Here is a 14,099-nt window from a genome sequence, read left to right as displayed (position 1 = left end):
ACCCCCTCAACCTAGCTCCCCTACCCACCCTCTCAGCCTAGCTCCTCCACCCACCCCCTCAGCCTAGCTCCCCTAGCCACCCCCTCAGCCCACCTCTCCCTACCCACCCCCTCAGCCTAGCTCCTCTATCCACCCCCTCAGCCCACCTCTCCCTACCCACCCCCTCAGCCTAGCTCCCCTAGCCACCCCCTCAGCCCAGCTCTCCCTACCCAGCTCTCCCTACCCACCCCCACAGCTTAGCTCCTCTACCCACCCCCTCAGCCTAGCTCCTCTACCCACCCCCTCAGCCCACCTTTCCTTACCCACCCCCTCAGCCTAGCTCCTCTACCCACCCCCTCAGCCCACCTCTCCTTACCCACCCCCTCAGCCTAGCTCCTCTACCCACCCCCTCAGCCCACCTCTCCTTACCCACCCCCAGCCTAGCTCCCCTAGCCGACCCCAGGGGTCTCATTTTGGCAGAGCTAGCCTAGCTGGAACATTGTGATCCAGCCCAGATCATCCAGTTCTGCTGTGGGTCTCTCGAGGGGGAGAGATACAGAGATAGGAAGGGAAATGGAGGGAGAGAAAGAGGAGGAGGAAAGGACTGGTACTCATGGTACATTTCATTCCTCAGACCCAGTTACCGGGCAGAAAAGCTCCACAAACACACCCAGGTGGAAGCCAGCTTTTGTTTCTTTCCATTTCTCTCTCTAACACACACACACACACACACACACACACACACACACACACACACACACACACACACACACACACACACACACACACACACACACACACACACACACACACACACACACACACACACACACACACACACACACACACACACACACACACACACACGTTAGAGCCGGGCACTAGACAGGGGTCCATGAAAAAAGCCATTAATGACAGGGAGAAGGGCTTTTAGAAGTAGACCAGCTGGAGAGACAAATAAACACACTGGAGGACACACACACACACTTTATACTCAAGGGCACGCTAAGGCGAGGTTTGCTTTCAAAACAAGCGTTCAAATGTACAAGAACTGTACAGGCAGAAACATTCAGTAAATCACCAAAAATTAACCCGATGTTTTCCTGAACAGAATTAAAACAAACGTACCTTAATTTTTCAGACTCTTCCTTTATTTCCTCTGAAACAAGAGAGAGAAAGAGAGGGAGGGAGAAACCGTTAGAAACATTGAGGTAACAGTCAAAGGGGAGGGTAAATTCTACTGTATTTGACTAAACTAATGACATCATTGGGAATAGTGAGGTAGGGAGCATGCTTATTAATGAATAGTGAGGTAGGGAGCCTGCTTATTAATGAATAGTGATGTAGGGAGCCTGCTTATTAATGAATAGTGAGGTAGGGAGCCTGCTTATTAATGAATAGTGAGGTAGGGAGCCTGCTTATTAATGAATAGTGAGGTAGGGAGCCTGCTTATTAATGAATAGTGAGGTAGGGAGCCTGCTTATTAATGAATAGTGAGGTAGGGAGCCTGCTTATTAATGAATAGTGAGGTAAGGAGCCTGCTTATTAATGAATAGTGAGGTAGGGAGCCTGCTTATTAATGAATAGTGCATTTAGCTGATTATCTAGCTTCTCTCTCGTCCACGGCTCCTTGTAAATGTCTGGGGAGTCACAGTGAAGTGTTGATTAATTCTGTACGTGGGACACACCAGGATGTGGATAAGAACCTCTTAAGACGGCAGGTAGCCTAGCGGTTAAGAGCGTTGGGATACACACACTTGCGTGTGCATGCAAACAAACTCATTAAGAAGTTGGCCTGCAATGAGTATGTGAGTGTGTTTTACAATACACCCTCTTGTGTTTTGGTGTTGGGTAGACATTCCACACTCCAACACACCCAGTCATTGTGACAGTTCTAGACATGCCCTCACCGAGAGGAGTCTGGGTGTTGTGCCACTGTGCTGTGGCACAATTCACTCTGCTATGCACTGAGTGAATGTGGATTTTAGCTCTCTCAACACTGACTCAGGGGGAGTCTAGGAAGTGCTTAAAACATACAGTATAGCAACACTCATCAGAGCCCTCCAAAGAATACTAACCTCTTATTATTTACAAAGGCCACTAAAATAGTGACAGCTCAATTATTGATATTGCTTACGAGGCTAATTTTTTATTCAAAATCTCCTTGAGGGTCAAGTTAGTGTGCTACAGTACATGCCATTTAATCAGGTGTGGTTTCAGGGCCACTTTACAGTCTAGTACGAGCAGAATAACAGAAGCCGATAACAAGGGCTTTTTAATCACATGTAGAGTCATTAAATCATTATTCACAGTTATTAAATCATTATTTATATTTCCTTTTAAAATCAACTCTTCTACCCTATTTACATACCGGAAAGTATTCAGATCCCTTGATTTTCTCTAACTATTGTTATGTTACAGCCATATTCTAAAATGTATTAAATAAACACTATTTCCTAAGCAATCTACACACCATATCCCATCATGACAAAGTGAAAACAGATTTCAAAAAATGTTTCCAAAAAATAAAAATAATAAAATACTTCATTTACATAAGTATTCAGACCCTTCGCTATGAGACTCAAAATTGAGATCAGGTGCATCCTGTTTCCATTGATTATCCTTCAGATGTCTCTACAACTTGAATGGAGTCCACCCGTGATTCAATTGATTGGACATGATTTGGAAAGACACACACCGGTCTATATAAGATCACACAGTTGACAGTGCATGTCAGAGCAAAAACCAAGCCATGAGGTTAAATGAATTGTCCGTAGAGCTCAGAGACAGGATTGTGTTGAGGCACAGATCTGAGGAAGGGTACCAAAAAATGTCTGCAGCATTGAAGGTCCCCAAGAACACAGTGGCCTCCATTCTTAAATGGAAGAAGTTTGGAACCTCCAAGACTCTTCCTAGAGCTGGCCACCTAGCCAAACTGAGAAATCAGGGGAGAAGGGCCTTGGTCAGGGAGGTGACCGAGAACCCAATGGTCACTCTGACAGAACTCCAGAGTTCCTCTGTGGAGATGGGAGAACCTTCCAGAAGGACAACCATCTCTGCAGCACTCCACCAATCAGGTCTTTATGGTAGAGTGGCCAGACGGAAGCCCCTCCTCAGTAAAAGGCACATGACAGCCCAATTGGAGTTTGCCAAAAGGCACATAAAGACTCAGACCATGGGAAACAAGATTCTCTGGTCTGATGAAACCAAGATTGAACTCTTTGGCCTGAATGCCAAGTGTCACATCTGGAGGAAACCTTACACCATCCCTACGGTGAAGCATGGTGGAGGCAGCATCATGCTGTGGGGCTGTTTATCAGCAGCAGGGACTGGGAGACTTGTCAACGAGCCAAAGATGAACGGAGCAAAGTAAAGAGAGATCCTTGATGAAACCTGCTCTAAAGTGCTCAGGACCTGAGACTGGGGTGATGTTTCACCTTCCAACAGGACAACGACCCTAAGCCCACAGCCAAGGCAAGGCAGGAGTGGCTTCGGGACAAGTATCTGAATGTCCTTGACTGGCCCAGCCAGAGCCCGGTATTGAACCCGATCGAACATCTATTGAGAGACCTGAAAATATCTGTGCAGCAATGCTCCCCATCCAACCTGACAGAGCTTGAGAGGATCCCAAATACAGGTGTGCCAAGCTTGTAGCGTCATACCCAAGAAGACTCAAGGCTGTAATCACTGCCAAAAGTGTTCACCGAAGTACTGAGTAAACGGTCTGAATACTTATGTAAATGTGATTTTTTATTTTTTATTGTAATTTATTTTTGCTAAAATTTCTAAAAACCTGTTTTGTCATTATGGGATATTGTATGTAGAATAATGAGTAACATTTTCTTTAAATCAATTTTAGAATTAGGCTGTAACATAACGTAGAAAAAGTCAAGGGGTCTGAATACTATCCAAAAGGCACTGTATATGAACAAGCATATAGGCTAGAGCATGGCTCTATGAATCTTCTTTGTGTCCCTGTAGAACAGATCTGAAAACACCAGTCTGTCTGTACAGAGGGCTGCTGCCTTGATCTGCACTGATCTGAAGACATGTCAGGCTACACCAGTCTGTCTGTATAGAGGGCTGCTGCCTTGATCTGCACTGATCTGAAGACATGTCAGGCTACACCAGTCTGTCTGTATAGAGGGCTGCTGCCTTGATCTGCACTGATCTGAAGACATGTCAGGCTACACCAGTCTGTCTGTATAGAGGGCTGCTGCCTTGATCTGCACTGATCTGAAAACATGTCAGGCTACACCAGTCTGTCTGTATAGAGGGCTGCTGCCTTGATCTGCACTGATCTGAAGACATGTCAGGCTACACCAGTCTGTCTGTATAGAGGGCTGCTGCCTTGATCTGCACTGATCTGAAGACATGTCAGGCTACACCAGTCTGTCTGTATAGAGGGCTGCTGCCTTGATCTGCACTGATCTGAAGACATGTCAGGCTACACCAGTCTGTCTGTATAGAGGGCTGCTGCCTTGATCTGCACTGATCTGAAGACATGTCAGGCTACACCAGTCTGTCTGTATAGAGGGCTGCTGCCTTGATCTGCACTGATCTGAAGACATGTCAGGCTACACCAGTCTGTCTGTATAGAGGGCTGCTGCCTTGATCTGCACTGATCTGAAAACATGTCAGGCTACACCAGTCTGTCTGTATAGAGGGCTGCTGCCTTGATCTGCACTGATCTGAAAACATGTCAGGCTACACCAGTCTGTCTGTATAGAGGGCTGCTGCCTTGATCTGCACTGATCTGAAGACATGTCAGGCTACACCAGTCTGTCTGTATAGAGGGCTGCTGCCTTGATCTGCACTGATCTGAAGACATGTCAGGCTACACCAGTCTGTCTGTATAGAGGGCTGCTGCCTTGATCTGAAGACATGTCAGGCTACACCAGTCTGTCTGTATAGAGGGCTGCTGCATTGATCTGAAGACATGTCAGGCTACACCAGTCTGTCTGTATAGAGGGCTGCTGCCTTAATCTGCTTCATCGGTCTGATCTCTGTGTTGTTCTTTCTCTCCCACTTCTATCTGTCTCTATGACTGGCTATTCTGTGTGTGTGTACTCACGCATGTGTATGAGCGTGTGTGTGTGTCTGCCTATGTGTTTGTGCCTGTGTGTGTGTGTATGTGCCTGCGTGCACATGTGTGCGTTTTAGTCTACAGGGGCTGTAATGCTCCAGTGAGGCAGTTTTAATCTACGGGGCTGTAAAGCTCCAGTGAGGCAGTTTTAATCTACGGGGCTGTAAAGCTGCACTGATCTGCAGGCAGTTTTAATCTACGGGGCTGTAATGCTCCAGTGAGGCAGTTTTAGTCTAGTCTATAGGGGCTGTAAAGCTCCAGTGAGGCAGTTTTAGTCTACGGGGCTGTAAAGCTCCAGTGAGGCAGTTTTAGTCTACGGGGCTGTAAAGCTCCAGTGAGGCAGTTTTAGTCTATAGGGGCTGTAAAGCTCCAGTGAGGCAGTTTTAGTCTATAGGGGCTGTAAAGCTCCAGTGAGGCAGTCTATGTTTGTTTTTCTATGTTTTGGGGTATTTCTATGTTTCGGCCTAGTATGGTTCTCAATCAGATGCAGGTGTCATTAGTTGTCTCTGATTGAGAATCATACTTAGGTAGCCTGGGTTTCACTGTGTGTTTGTGGGTGATTGTTCCTATCTCTGTGTTTTGCACCAGACAGGGCTGTTTTTTTGGTTTTCCACGTTTATTGTTTTGTAGTGTTCGTGTTTATCTTTTTTTGATTAAACATGAATCAATATAATCACGCTGCGTTTTGGTCCGCCTCTACTTCACCCCAAGAGAACCGTTACAGAATCACCCACCTTAACAGGACCAAGCGGCGTGGTAAACAGCAGCTGCAGCAAAAGCAGCAGCAGGAGAAGGAACAGAGGCAGCAGCAGCAGGAACAGCAACAGCGAGGTCAGGATTTCAGGACATGGGAGCAGAATCTGGACTACACAACTTGGGAGGAGATAGACAGGTGGGCGGTCGACCCAGGGAGAGTGCCGGAGCCCGCCTGGGATTCGATGGAGCAGTGCGCGGAAGGTTACAGGAGAATGAGGTTGGCGAAGCGAACACGGCTCGCAAGGAAGCCCGAGAGGCAGCCCCAAACATTTCTTGGGGGGGGGGGACACACAGGAAGTGTGGCGAAGCCAGGTAGGAGACCTGCGCCAACTTCCTGTGCTTACCGGGGGGCGAGAGAGACCGGGCAGGCACTGTGTTATGCTGTGGAGCGCACTGTGTCCCCAGTGCGGGTGCATAGCCCGGTGCGGTACATACCAGCTCCGCGTATCGGCCGGGCTAGAGTGAGCATTGAGCCAAGTGCCATGAAGCCGGCTCTACGTATCTGGTCCCCAGTGCGTCTCCTTGGGCCGGCTTACATGGCACCAGCCTTTCGCACGGTGTCTCCAGTTCGCCTGCATAGCCCAGTGCGGGCTATTCCACCTCGCCGCACTGGCAGGGCGACCGGGAGCATTCAACCGGGTAAGGTTGGGCAGGCTCGGTGCTCAAGAGCTCCAGTGCGCCTGCACGGTCCGGTCTATCCGTTACCACCTCTACGCACCAGCCCTCCAGTGGCAGCCCCCCGCACCAGGCTGTCTCTCCGTCTCACCCCTACAGGTGCTCCCGCCTGTCCAGCGCTGCCGGAGCCTTCCTCTCCAGCGCAGCCGGAGTCTCCCGCCTGTTCGGCGCTACCAGAGCTCCCGCCCCTCAGTCCAGAGGCGCAAGAGCCCCTCATTCCAGAGGCGCCAGAGCTCCTTAGTCCAGCGCTGCCAGAGCCTTCCTCTCCAGCGTTGCCGGAGCTTCCAGTCTGCCCAGCGCCATCTGAGCTACCCGTCTCTCCAGCGTTGCCGGAGCCTCCCGTCTGCTCGGCGCCGCCAGAGCCACCAGTCTGCCCGGCGCCGCCAGTTCCGCCAGTCAGCCAGGGGCCGCCAGTCAGCCATGGGCCGCCAGTCAGCCAGGGGCCGCCAGTGCCGCCAGTCAGCCAGGGGCCGCCAGTGCCGCCAGTCAGCCCAGAGGCGCCAGAGCCGCCCCTCAGCCCAGAGGCGCCAGAGCCCCTCTGTCCCGAGCTGCCCCCCTCCTCTGTCCCGAGCTGCCGCCCCTCTGTCCCGAGCTGCCGCCCCTCTGTCCCGAGCTGCCGCCCCTCTGTCCATTGAGAAGGGTCGCCGTGGTTAGGAGGCCACGGAAGCGGACAATAAGTGACTAAGACTATGGTGAAGTAGGGGCCACGTCCAGCACCAGAGCCGCCACCGCGGACAGACGCCCACCCAGACCCTCCCCTATAGGTCAAGGTTTTCTCAGAGCGTTCACAGTCAGCCCACTAACACCCCTATTAGATCACAGCAAAATTCCAGTCTAACTGAACAGAGCAATACTCAATCATGACGCATCAAACCAAAGGAACTGAATAATATTAAGAACTGCTATAGATGGAAGGAAAGTAGTGTGGGAACCTACCAAAAAACTATTAGGCAACAACAAAGTCAATCCCTTTTAGACAACTTCCTGTACAAAAGGTTTCACTGTAATAGTGAAGAGGTAAACTTGGCAGTAGAAAACCTAAACAGTATATTTGACCTCTCAGCTTTCCTATCAAATTGAAAAATTTCAAGCAGACAACCTAAGAAAATTAACAACAATGACAAATATTTTGATGAAGAATGCAAAAACCTAAAAGAAATTGAGAAACTTATCCAACCAAAAATATAGAGACCCAGAAAACCTGAGCTTACGTCTTCACTATGGTGAATCACAAAAACAATTAGAGGTTGACCGATTAATCGGCATTGCAGATTAATTAGGGCCGATTTCAAGTTTTCATAACAATCTGTAATCTGCATTTTTGGATGCGGATTAAAGACAATTACATTGCACTCCACGAGGAGACTGCATGGCAGGCTGACCACCTGTTATGCGAGTGCAGCAAGGAGCCAAGTTGCTAGCTAGCACTAAACTTATAAAACAAAAATAACAATCAATCTTAACATAGTTACTAGTTAACTACACATGGTTGATGATATTGCTAGCTTATCTAGCTTGTCCTGCGTTGTATATAATCAATGCGGAGCCTGTTAATTTATCATCGAATCACAGCCTACTTCGCCAAACGGGTGATGATTTAACAAGCGCATTCGCGAAAAAAGCACTGTTGCACCAATGTGTACCTAACAATAAACATCAATGCCTTTCTTAAAATCAATACACAAGTATATTTTTGTAAACCTGCATATTTGGTTAATATTGCCTGCTAACATGAATTTCTTTAAACTAGAAAAATTGTGTCACTTCTCTTGCGTTTTGTGCAAGCAGAGTCAGGGTATATGCAGCAGTTTGGGCTGCCTGGCTCGTTACGAACTGTGTGAAGAACATTTCTGTCACAACTTCCGCCGAAGTCAGTCCCTCTCCTTGTTCGGGCGGCATTCGACGTCACCGGCGTTCTGGCCATCGCCAATCCACTTTTCAGTTTCCATTTGTTTTGTCTTACACACCTGCTTTCAATTCCACAATTACTTGTTCATTATTTAACCCTCTGTTCCCCCATGTTTGTTTGTGAGTAATTGTTTATTGTATTGCGGTCCGTATTTGTGGCCTTGTATTATTACGACGTGTTATATTATTTGAGTAAAATTGCTTTCATTACATCTGCTGTCCTGCGCCTGACTCATCTCACCAGCTTCACACAGACACATTACAATTTCTTCCTAACAAAGACCGTAATTAATTTGCCAGACTTTTACATAATTATGACATAACATTGAAGGTTGTGCAATGTAACAGCAATATTTAGACTTAGGGATGCCACCCATTAGATAAAATACAGAACGGTTCTGTATTTCACTGAAAGAATAAACGTTTTGTTTTCGAAAATGGTAGTTTCCTGATTTGACCATATTAATGACCTAAAGCTCGTATTTCTGTGTGTTATTATATTATAATTAAGTCTATGATTTGATAGCAGTCTGACTGAGCGGTTGTAGGCAGCAGCAGGCTCGTAAGCATTCAATCAAACAACACTTTCCTGCGTTTGCCAGCAGCTCTTCGCTGTGCTTCAAGCATTGCTCCGTTTATGACTTCAAGCCTATCAACTCCCGAGATAAGGCTGGCAATACTACAGTGCCTATAAGAACTTCCAATAGTCAACGGTATATGAGATACAAATGGTATGGAGATAAATAGTCCTATTAAATACTCATGTTAAAAGGAACCAGCTTTCATATGTTCTCATCTTATGAGAAAGGAACTTAAACTCCAGCACTGTGTTTTTGCATTATTTAAACCAAATTGAAGATGTTTCATTATTTATTTGAGACCAAATTGATTTTATTGATGTACAGTTGAAGTTTACATACACCGTAGCCAAATACATTTAAACTTAGTTTTTCACAATTCCTGACATTTAATCCTAGTAAAAATTCCTGTTTTAGGTCAGTTAGGGTCACCACGTTATTTTAAGAATGTGAAATGTCAAAATAATAGTAGAGGGAATGATTTATTTCAGCTTTTATTTCTTTCATCACATTCCCAGTGGGTCAGAAGTTTACATACACTCAATTAGTATTTGGTAGCATTGCCTTTAAATCGTTTAACTTGGGTCAAACTGTTTTGGTAGCCTTCCACAAGCCTCCCTTGTGGGTGAATTTTGTCCCATTCCTCCTGACAGAGCTGGTGTAACTGAGTCAGGTTTGTAGGCCTCCTTGCTCGCACACGCTTTTTCAGTTCTGCCCACAAATGTTCTATAGGATTGAGGTCAGGGCTTTGTGATGGCCACTCCAATACCTTGACCATTTTGCAACAACTTTGGAAGTATGCTTGGGGTCAGTGTCCATTTGGAAGAACCATTTGCGACCAAGCTTTAACTTCCTGACTGACATAATTTTCCTATCTCATGATGCCATCTATTTTGTGAAGTGCACCAGTCCCTCTTGCAGCAAAGCACACACACAACATGATGCTGCCAGCCCTGTGCTTCACGGTTGGGATGGTGTTCTTCAGGCTTGCAAGCCTCCCCCGTTTTCCTCCAAATATAATGATGGACATAATGGCCAAACAGTTATTTTTTTGTTTCATCAGACCAGAGGACATTTCTCCAAAAAGTACGATCTTTGTCCCCATGTGCAGTTGCAAATCGTAGTCTGGCTTTTTATTGGCGGTTGCTTCTTTATTGGCAGTGGCTTCTTCCGTGCTGAGCGGTCTTTTATGTCGATATAGGACTCGTTTTACTGTGGATATTGATACTTTTGTACCCGTTTCCTCCAGCATCTTCACAAGGTCGTTTGCTGTTGTTCTGGGATTGATTTGCACTTTTCGCACCAAAGTACGTTCATCTCTAGGTTCCTGAGCTGTTGGACGGCTGCATGGTCCCATGGTGTTAATACTTGCGTACTATTGTTTGTACAGATGAACGTGGTACCTTCAGGCGGTTGGAAATTGCTCCCAAGGATGAACCAGACTTGTGGAGGTCGACAATTTTTGTTCTGGGGTCTTGGCTGTTTTCTTTTGATTTTCCCATGATGTCAAGCAAAGAGGCACTGAGTTTGAAGGTAGGCCTTGAAATACATCCACAGGTACATCTCCAATTGACTCAAATGATGTCAATTAGCCTATCAGAAGCTTCTAAAGCCATGACATCATTTTCTGGAATTATCCAAGCTGTTTAAAGGCACAGTCAACTTAGTGTATGTAAACTTCTGACCCACTGGAATTGTGATACAGTGAATTATAAGTGAAATAATCTGTCTGTAAACAATTGTTGGAAAAATGTGTTCTGTTGTGCACAAAGTAGATGTCCTAACCGACTTGCCAAAACTATAGTTTGTTAACAAGAAATTTGTGGAGTGGTTGAAAAATGAGTTAATGACTCCAACCTAAGTGTTTGTAAACTTCCAACTTCAACTGTATGTTTATTCATTTTCCCTTTTGTACTTGAACTATATTGCACGTTACAACACTGTATATAGACATAACATGACATTTGAAATGTCTTTATTCTTTTGGAACTTCTGTGAGTGTAATGTTTATTACTGTTCATTTTGTATTGTTTATTTCACATTGGTTTATTATCTATTTCACTTGCTTTGGCAATGTAAACATGTTTCCCATGCCAATGAAGCCCTTGAATTGAAATTGAATTAAGAAGAGAGAGAGAGAAAGAGAGAGAGAGGCAGAGAGGGAGGAGAGAGAGAGAAAGAGAGAGGCGGAGAGAGAGAGAGGAGAGAGGAGAGCAAGAGAGAAAGAGAAAGAGAGAGTGTGAGGGGGGAGAAGGGGTGAAGGAGAGCGAGAGAGAGAGTGTGAGGGGGGAGAAGGGGTGAATGAGAGCGAGAGAGAGAGTGTGAGGGGGGAGAAGGGGTGAAGGAGAGCGAGAGAGAGAGAGTGAGGGGAGAGAAGGGGTGAAGGAGAGCGAGAGAGAGAGTGTGAGGGGGGAGAAGGGGTGAAGGAGAGCGAGAGAGAGAGTGTGAGGGGGAGAAGGGGTGAAGGAGAGCGAGAGAGAGAGTGTGAGGGGGGAGAAGGGGTGAAGGAGAGCGAGAGGGGGGAGAAGGGGTGAAGGAGAGCGAGAGAGAGAGTGTGAGGGGGGAGAAGGGGTGAAGGAGAGCGAGAGAGAGAGTGTGAGGGGGGAGAAGGGGTGAAGGAGAGCGAGAGAGAGAGTGTGAGGGGGGAGAAGGGGTGAAGGAGAGCGAGAGAGAGAGTGTGAGGGGGGGAGAAGGGGTGAAGGAGAGCGAGAGAGAGAGTGTGAGGGGGGAGAAGGGGTGAAGGAGAGCGAGAGAGAGAGTGTGAGGAGGGAGAAGGGGTGAAGGAGAGTGAGAGAGAGAGTGTGAGGGGGGAGAAGGGGTGAAGGATAGCGAGAGAGAGAGTGTGAGGGGGGAGAAGGGGTGAAGGAGACCGATAGAGAAAGAGTTCCATAACGTTCTGTTCAAGAGCAGCTGAACTCGTAACACATTCTTGTGTGGATCAAGACAAGCTGACGTCCATATATCTGACCTCTGGGACCTCACTGAATAGCCCATAACCTACTAGAGCCTGACACATCCATATTTCATATGGACAAGCCCACAGATTTGTTCTGCCTCAAAACATATTACCCGCAGCCATCCAATCCCACAAACCTAGATGCATTCTTTCCTTGGCTAGATCCCAAACACAAACAGAGAGCAGGGTAGCATTATTTCAAACCAGTGTTTCTCATTCAAGTGTGCACCTTTTGGTTCCAGCCCAGCACGTACAGCCCCAGGAATGGATTGCGCAGTCACCACCCATAGCAACATCAGAACACAGGTGTCTGCTGAAAGACCTTTGTAATATAGCAGTGTTAACTCAGTCCTGGCTGGGAGAGTTGTGAAGATGAAACCGAGGCTCTGTGCTACTGTGACTGTTCAGACAACATGTCCACTGCATAGCTTTTTACTGCTTCATAAAGACTGATTCAAATACAAGAGAGTGTAAAGAGCCATAAGAACGTAGTGATATTAATTCAATAGGTATACTTCGGCCCTGTATTGGCTAATCTCTTTAGGCATACTTCGGCCCTGTATTGGCTAATCTCTTGGGCATACTTCGGCCCTGTATTGGCTAATCTCTTGGGTATACTTCGGCCCTGTATTGGCTAATCTCTTGGGTATACTTCGGCCCTGTATTGGCTAATCTCTTGGGTATACTTCGGCCCTGTATTGGCTAATCTCTTGGGTATACTTCGGCCCTGTATTGGCTAATCTCTTGGGTATACTTCGGCCCTGTATTGGCTAATCTCTTGGGTATACTTCGGCCCTGTATTGGCTAATCTCTTGGGTATACTTCGGCCCTGTATTGGCTAATCTCTTGGGCATACATCGGCCCTGTATTGGCTAATCTCTTGGGCATACTTCGGCCCTGTATTGGCTAATCTCTTGGGCATACTTCGGCCGTGTATTGGCTAATCTCTTGGGTATATTTCGGGCCTGTATTGGCTGATCTCTTGGGCATACTTCGGCCCTGTATTGGCAAATTTCTTGGGCATACTTCGGCCCTGTATTGGCTAATCTCTTGGGTATACTTCGGCCCTGTATTGGCTAATCTCTTGGGTATACTTCGGCCCTGTATTGGCTAATCTCTTGGGCATACTTCGGCCCTGTATTGGCTAATCTCTTGGGCATACTTCGGCCCTGTATTGGCTAATCTCTTGGGTATACTTCGGCCCTGTATTGGCTAATCTCTTGGGTATACTTCGGCCCTGTATTGGCTAATCTCTTGGGTATACTTCGGCCCTGTATTGGCTAATCTCTTGGGTATACTTCGGCCCTGTATTGGCTAATCTCTTGGGTATACTTCGGCCCTGTATTGGCTAATCTCTTGGGTATACTTCGGCCCTGTATTGGCTAATCTCTTGGGTATACTTCGGCCCTGTATTGGCTAATCTCTTGGGTATACTTCGGCCCTGTATTGGCTAATCTCTTGGGTATACTTCGGCCCTGTATTGGCTAATCTCTTGGGTATACTTCGGCCCTGTATTGGCTAATCTCTTGGGTATACTTCGGCCCTGTATTGGCTAATCTCTTGGGTATACTTCGGCCCTGTATTGGCTAATCTCTTGGGTATACTTCGGCCCTGTATTGGCTAATCTCTTGGGTATACTTCGGCCCTGTATTGGCTAATCGCTTGGTTATACTTCGGCCCTGTATTGGCTAATCTCTTGGGCATACATCGGCCCTGTATTGGCTAATCTCTTGGGCATACTTCGGCCCTGTATTGGCTAATCTCTTGGGCATACTTCGGCTGTGTATTGGCTAATCTCTTGGGTATATTTCGGGCCTGTATTGGCTGATCTCTTGGGCATACTTCGGCCCTGTATTGGCAAATTTCTTGGGCATACTTCGGCCCTGTATTGGCTAATCTCTTGGGTATACTTCGGCCCTGTATTGGCTAATCTCTTGGGTATACTTCGGCCCTGTATTGGCTAATCTCTTGGGCATACATCGGCCCTGTATTGGCTAATCTCTTGGGTATACTTCGGCCCTGTATTGGCTAATCTCTTGGGTATACTTCGGCCCTGTATTGGCTAATCTCTTGGGTATACTTCGGCCCTGTATTGGCTAATCTCTTGGGTATACTTCGGCCCTGTATTGGCTAATCTCTTGGGTATACTTCGGCCCTGTAT

The 14,099-nt window shown here is 47.0% G+C and overlaps 1 protein-coding gene across 3 annotated transcripts in view; it reads right to left on the bottom strand.

Annotated features, from left to right (window-relative positions):
• The window catches only part of LOC109900149 (brefeldin A-inhibited guanine nucleotide-exchange protein 1), a 98,375-nt gene that overhangs the window by 58,754 nt on the left and 25,522 nt on the right, over window positions 1-14,099 (bottom strand). For all 3 annotated transcript variants that reach the window (XM_031836304.1, XM_031836305.1, XM_031836306.1), the window contains exon 2: window positions 1,108-1,138. In XM_031836304.1, the coding sequence (XP_031692164.1) occupies window positions 1,108-1,138 (31 nt within the window). The remainder of the gene's footprint in view (window positions 1-1,107; window positions 1,139-14,099) is intronic.

The sequence above is a fragment of the Oncorhynchus kisutch genome, linkage group LG11 (genome assembly GCF_002021735.2).
Source record: "Oncorhynchus kisutch isolate 150728-3 linkage group LG11, Okis_V2, whole genome shotgun sequence".
In the NCBI taxonomy this organism is placed as follows: domain Eukaryota; kingdom Metazoa; phylum Chordata; class Actinopteri; order Salmoniformes; family Salmonidae; genus Oncorhynchus; species Oncorhynchus kisutch.
Note: the sequence above shows the minus strand (reverse complement) of the source record. Positions and strands in the feature narration are given on the sequence as shown.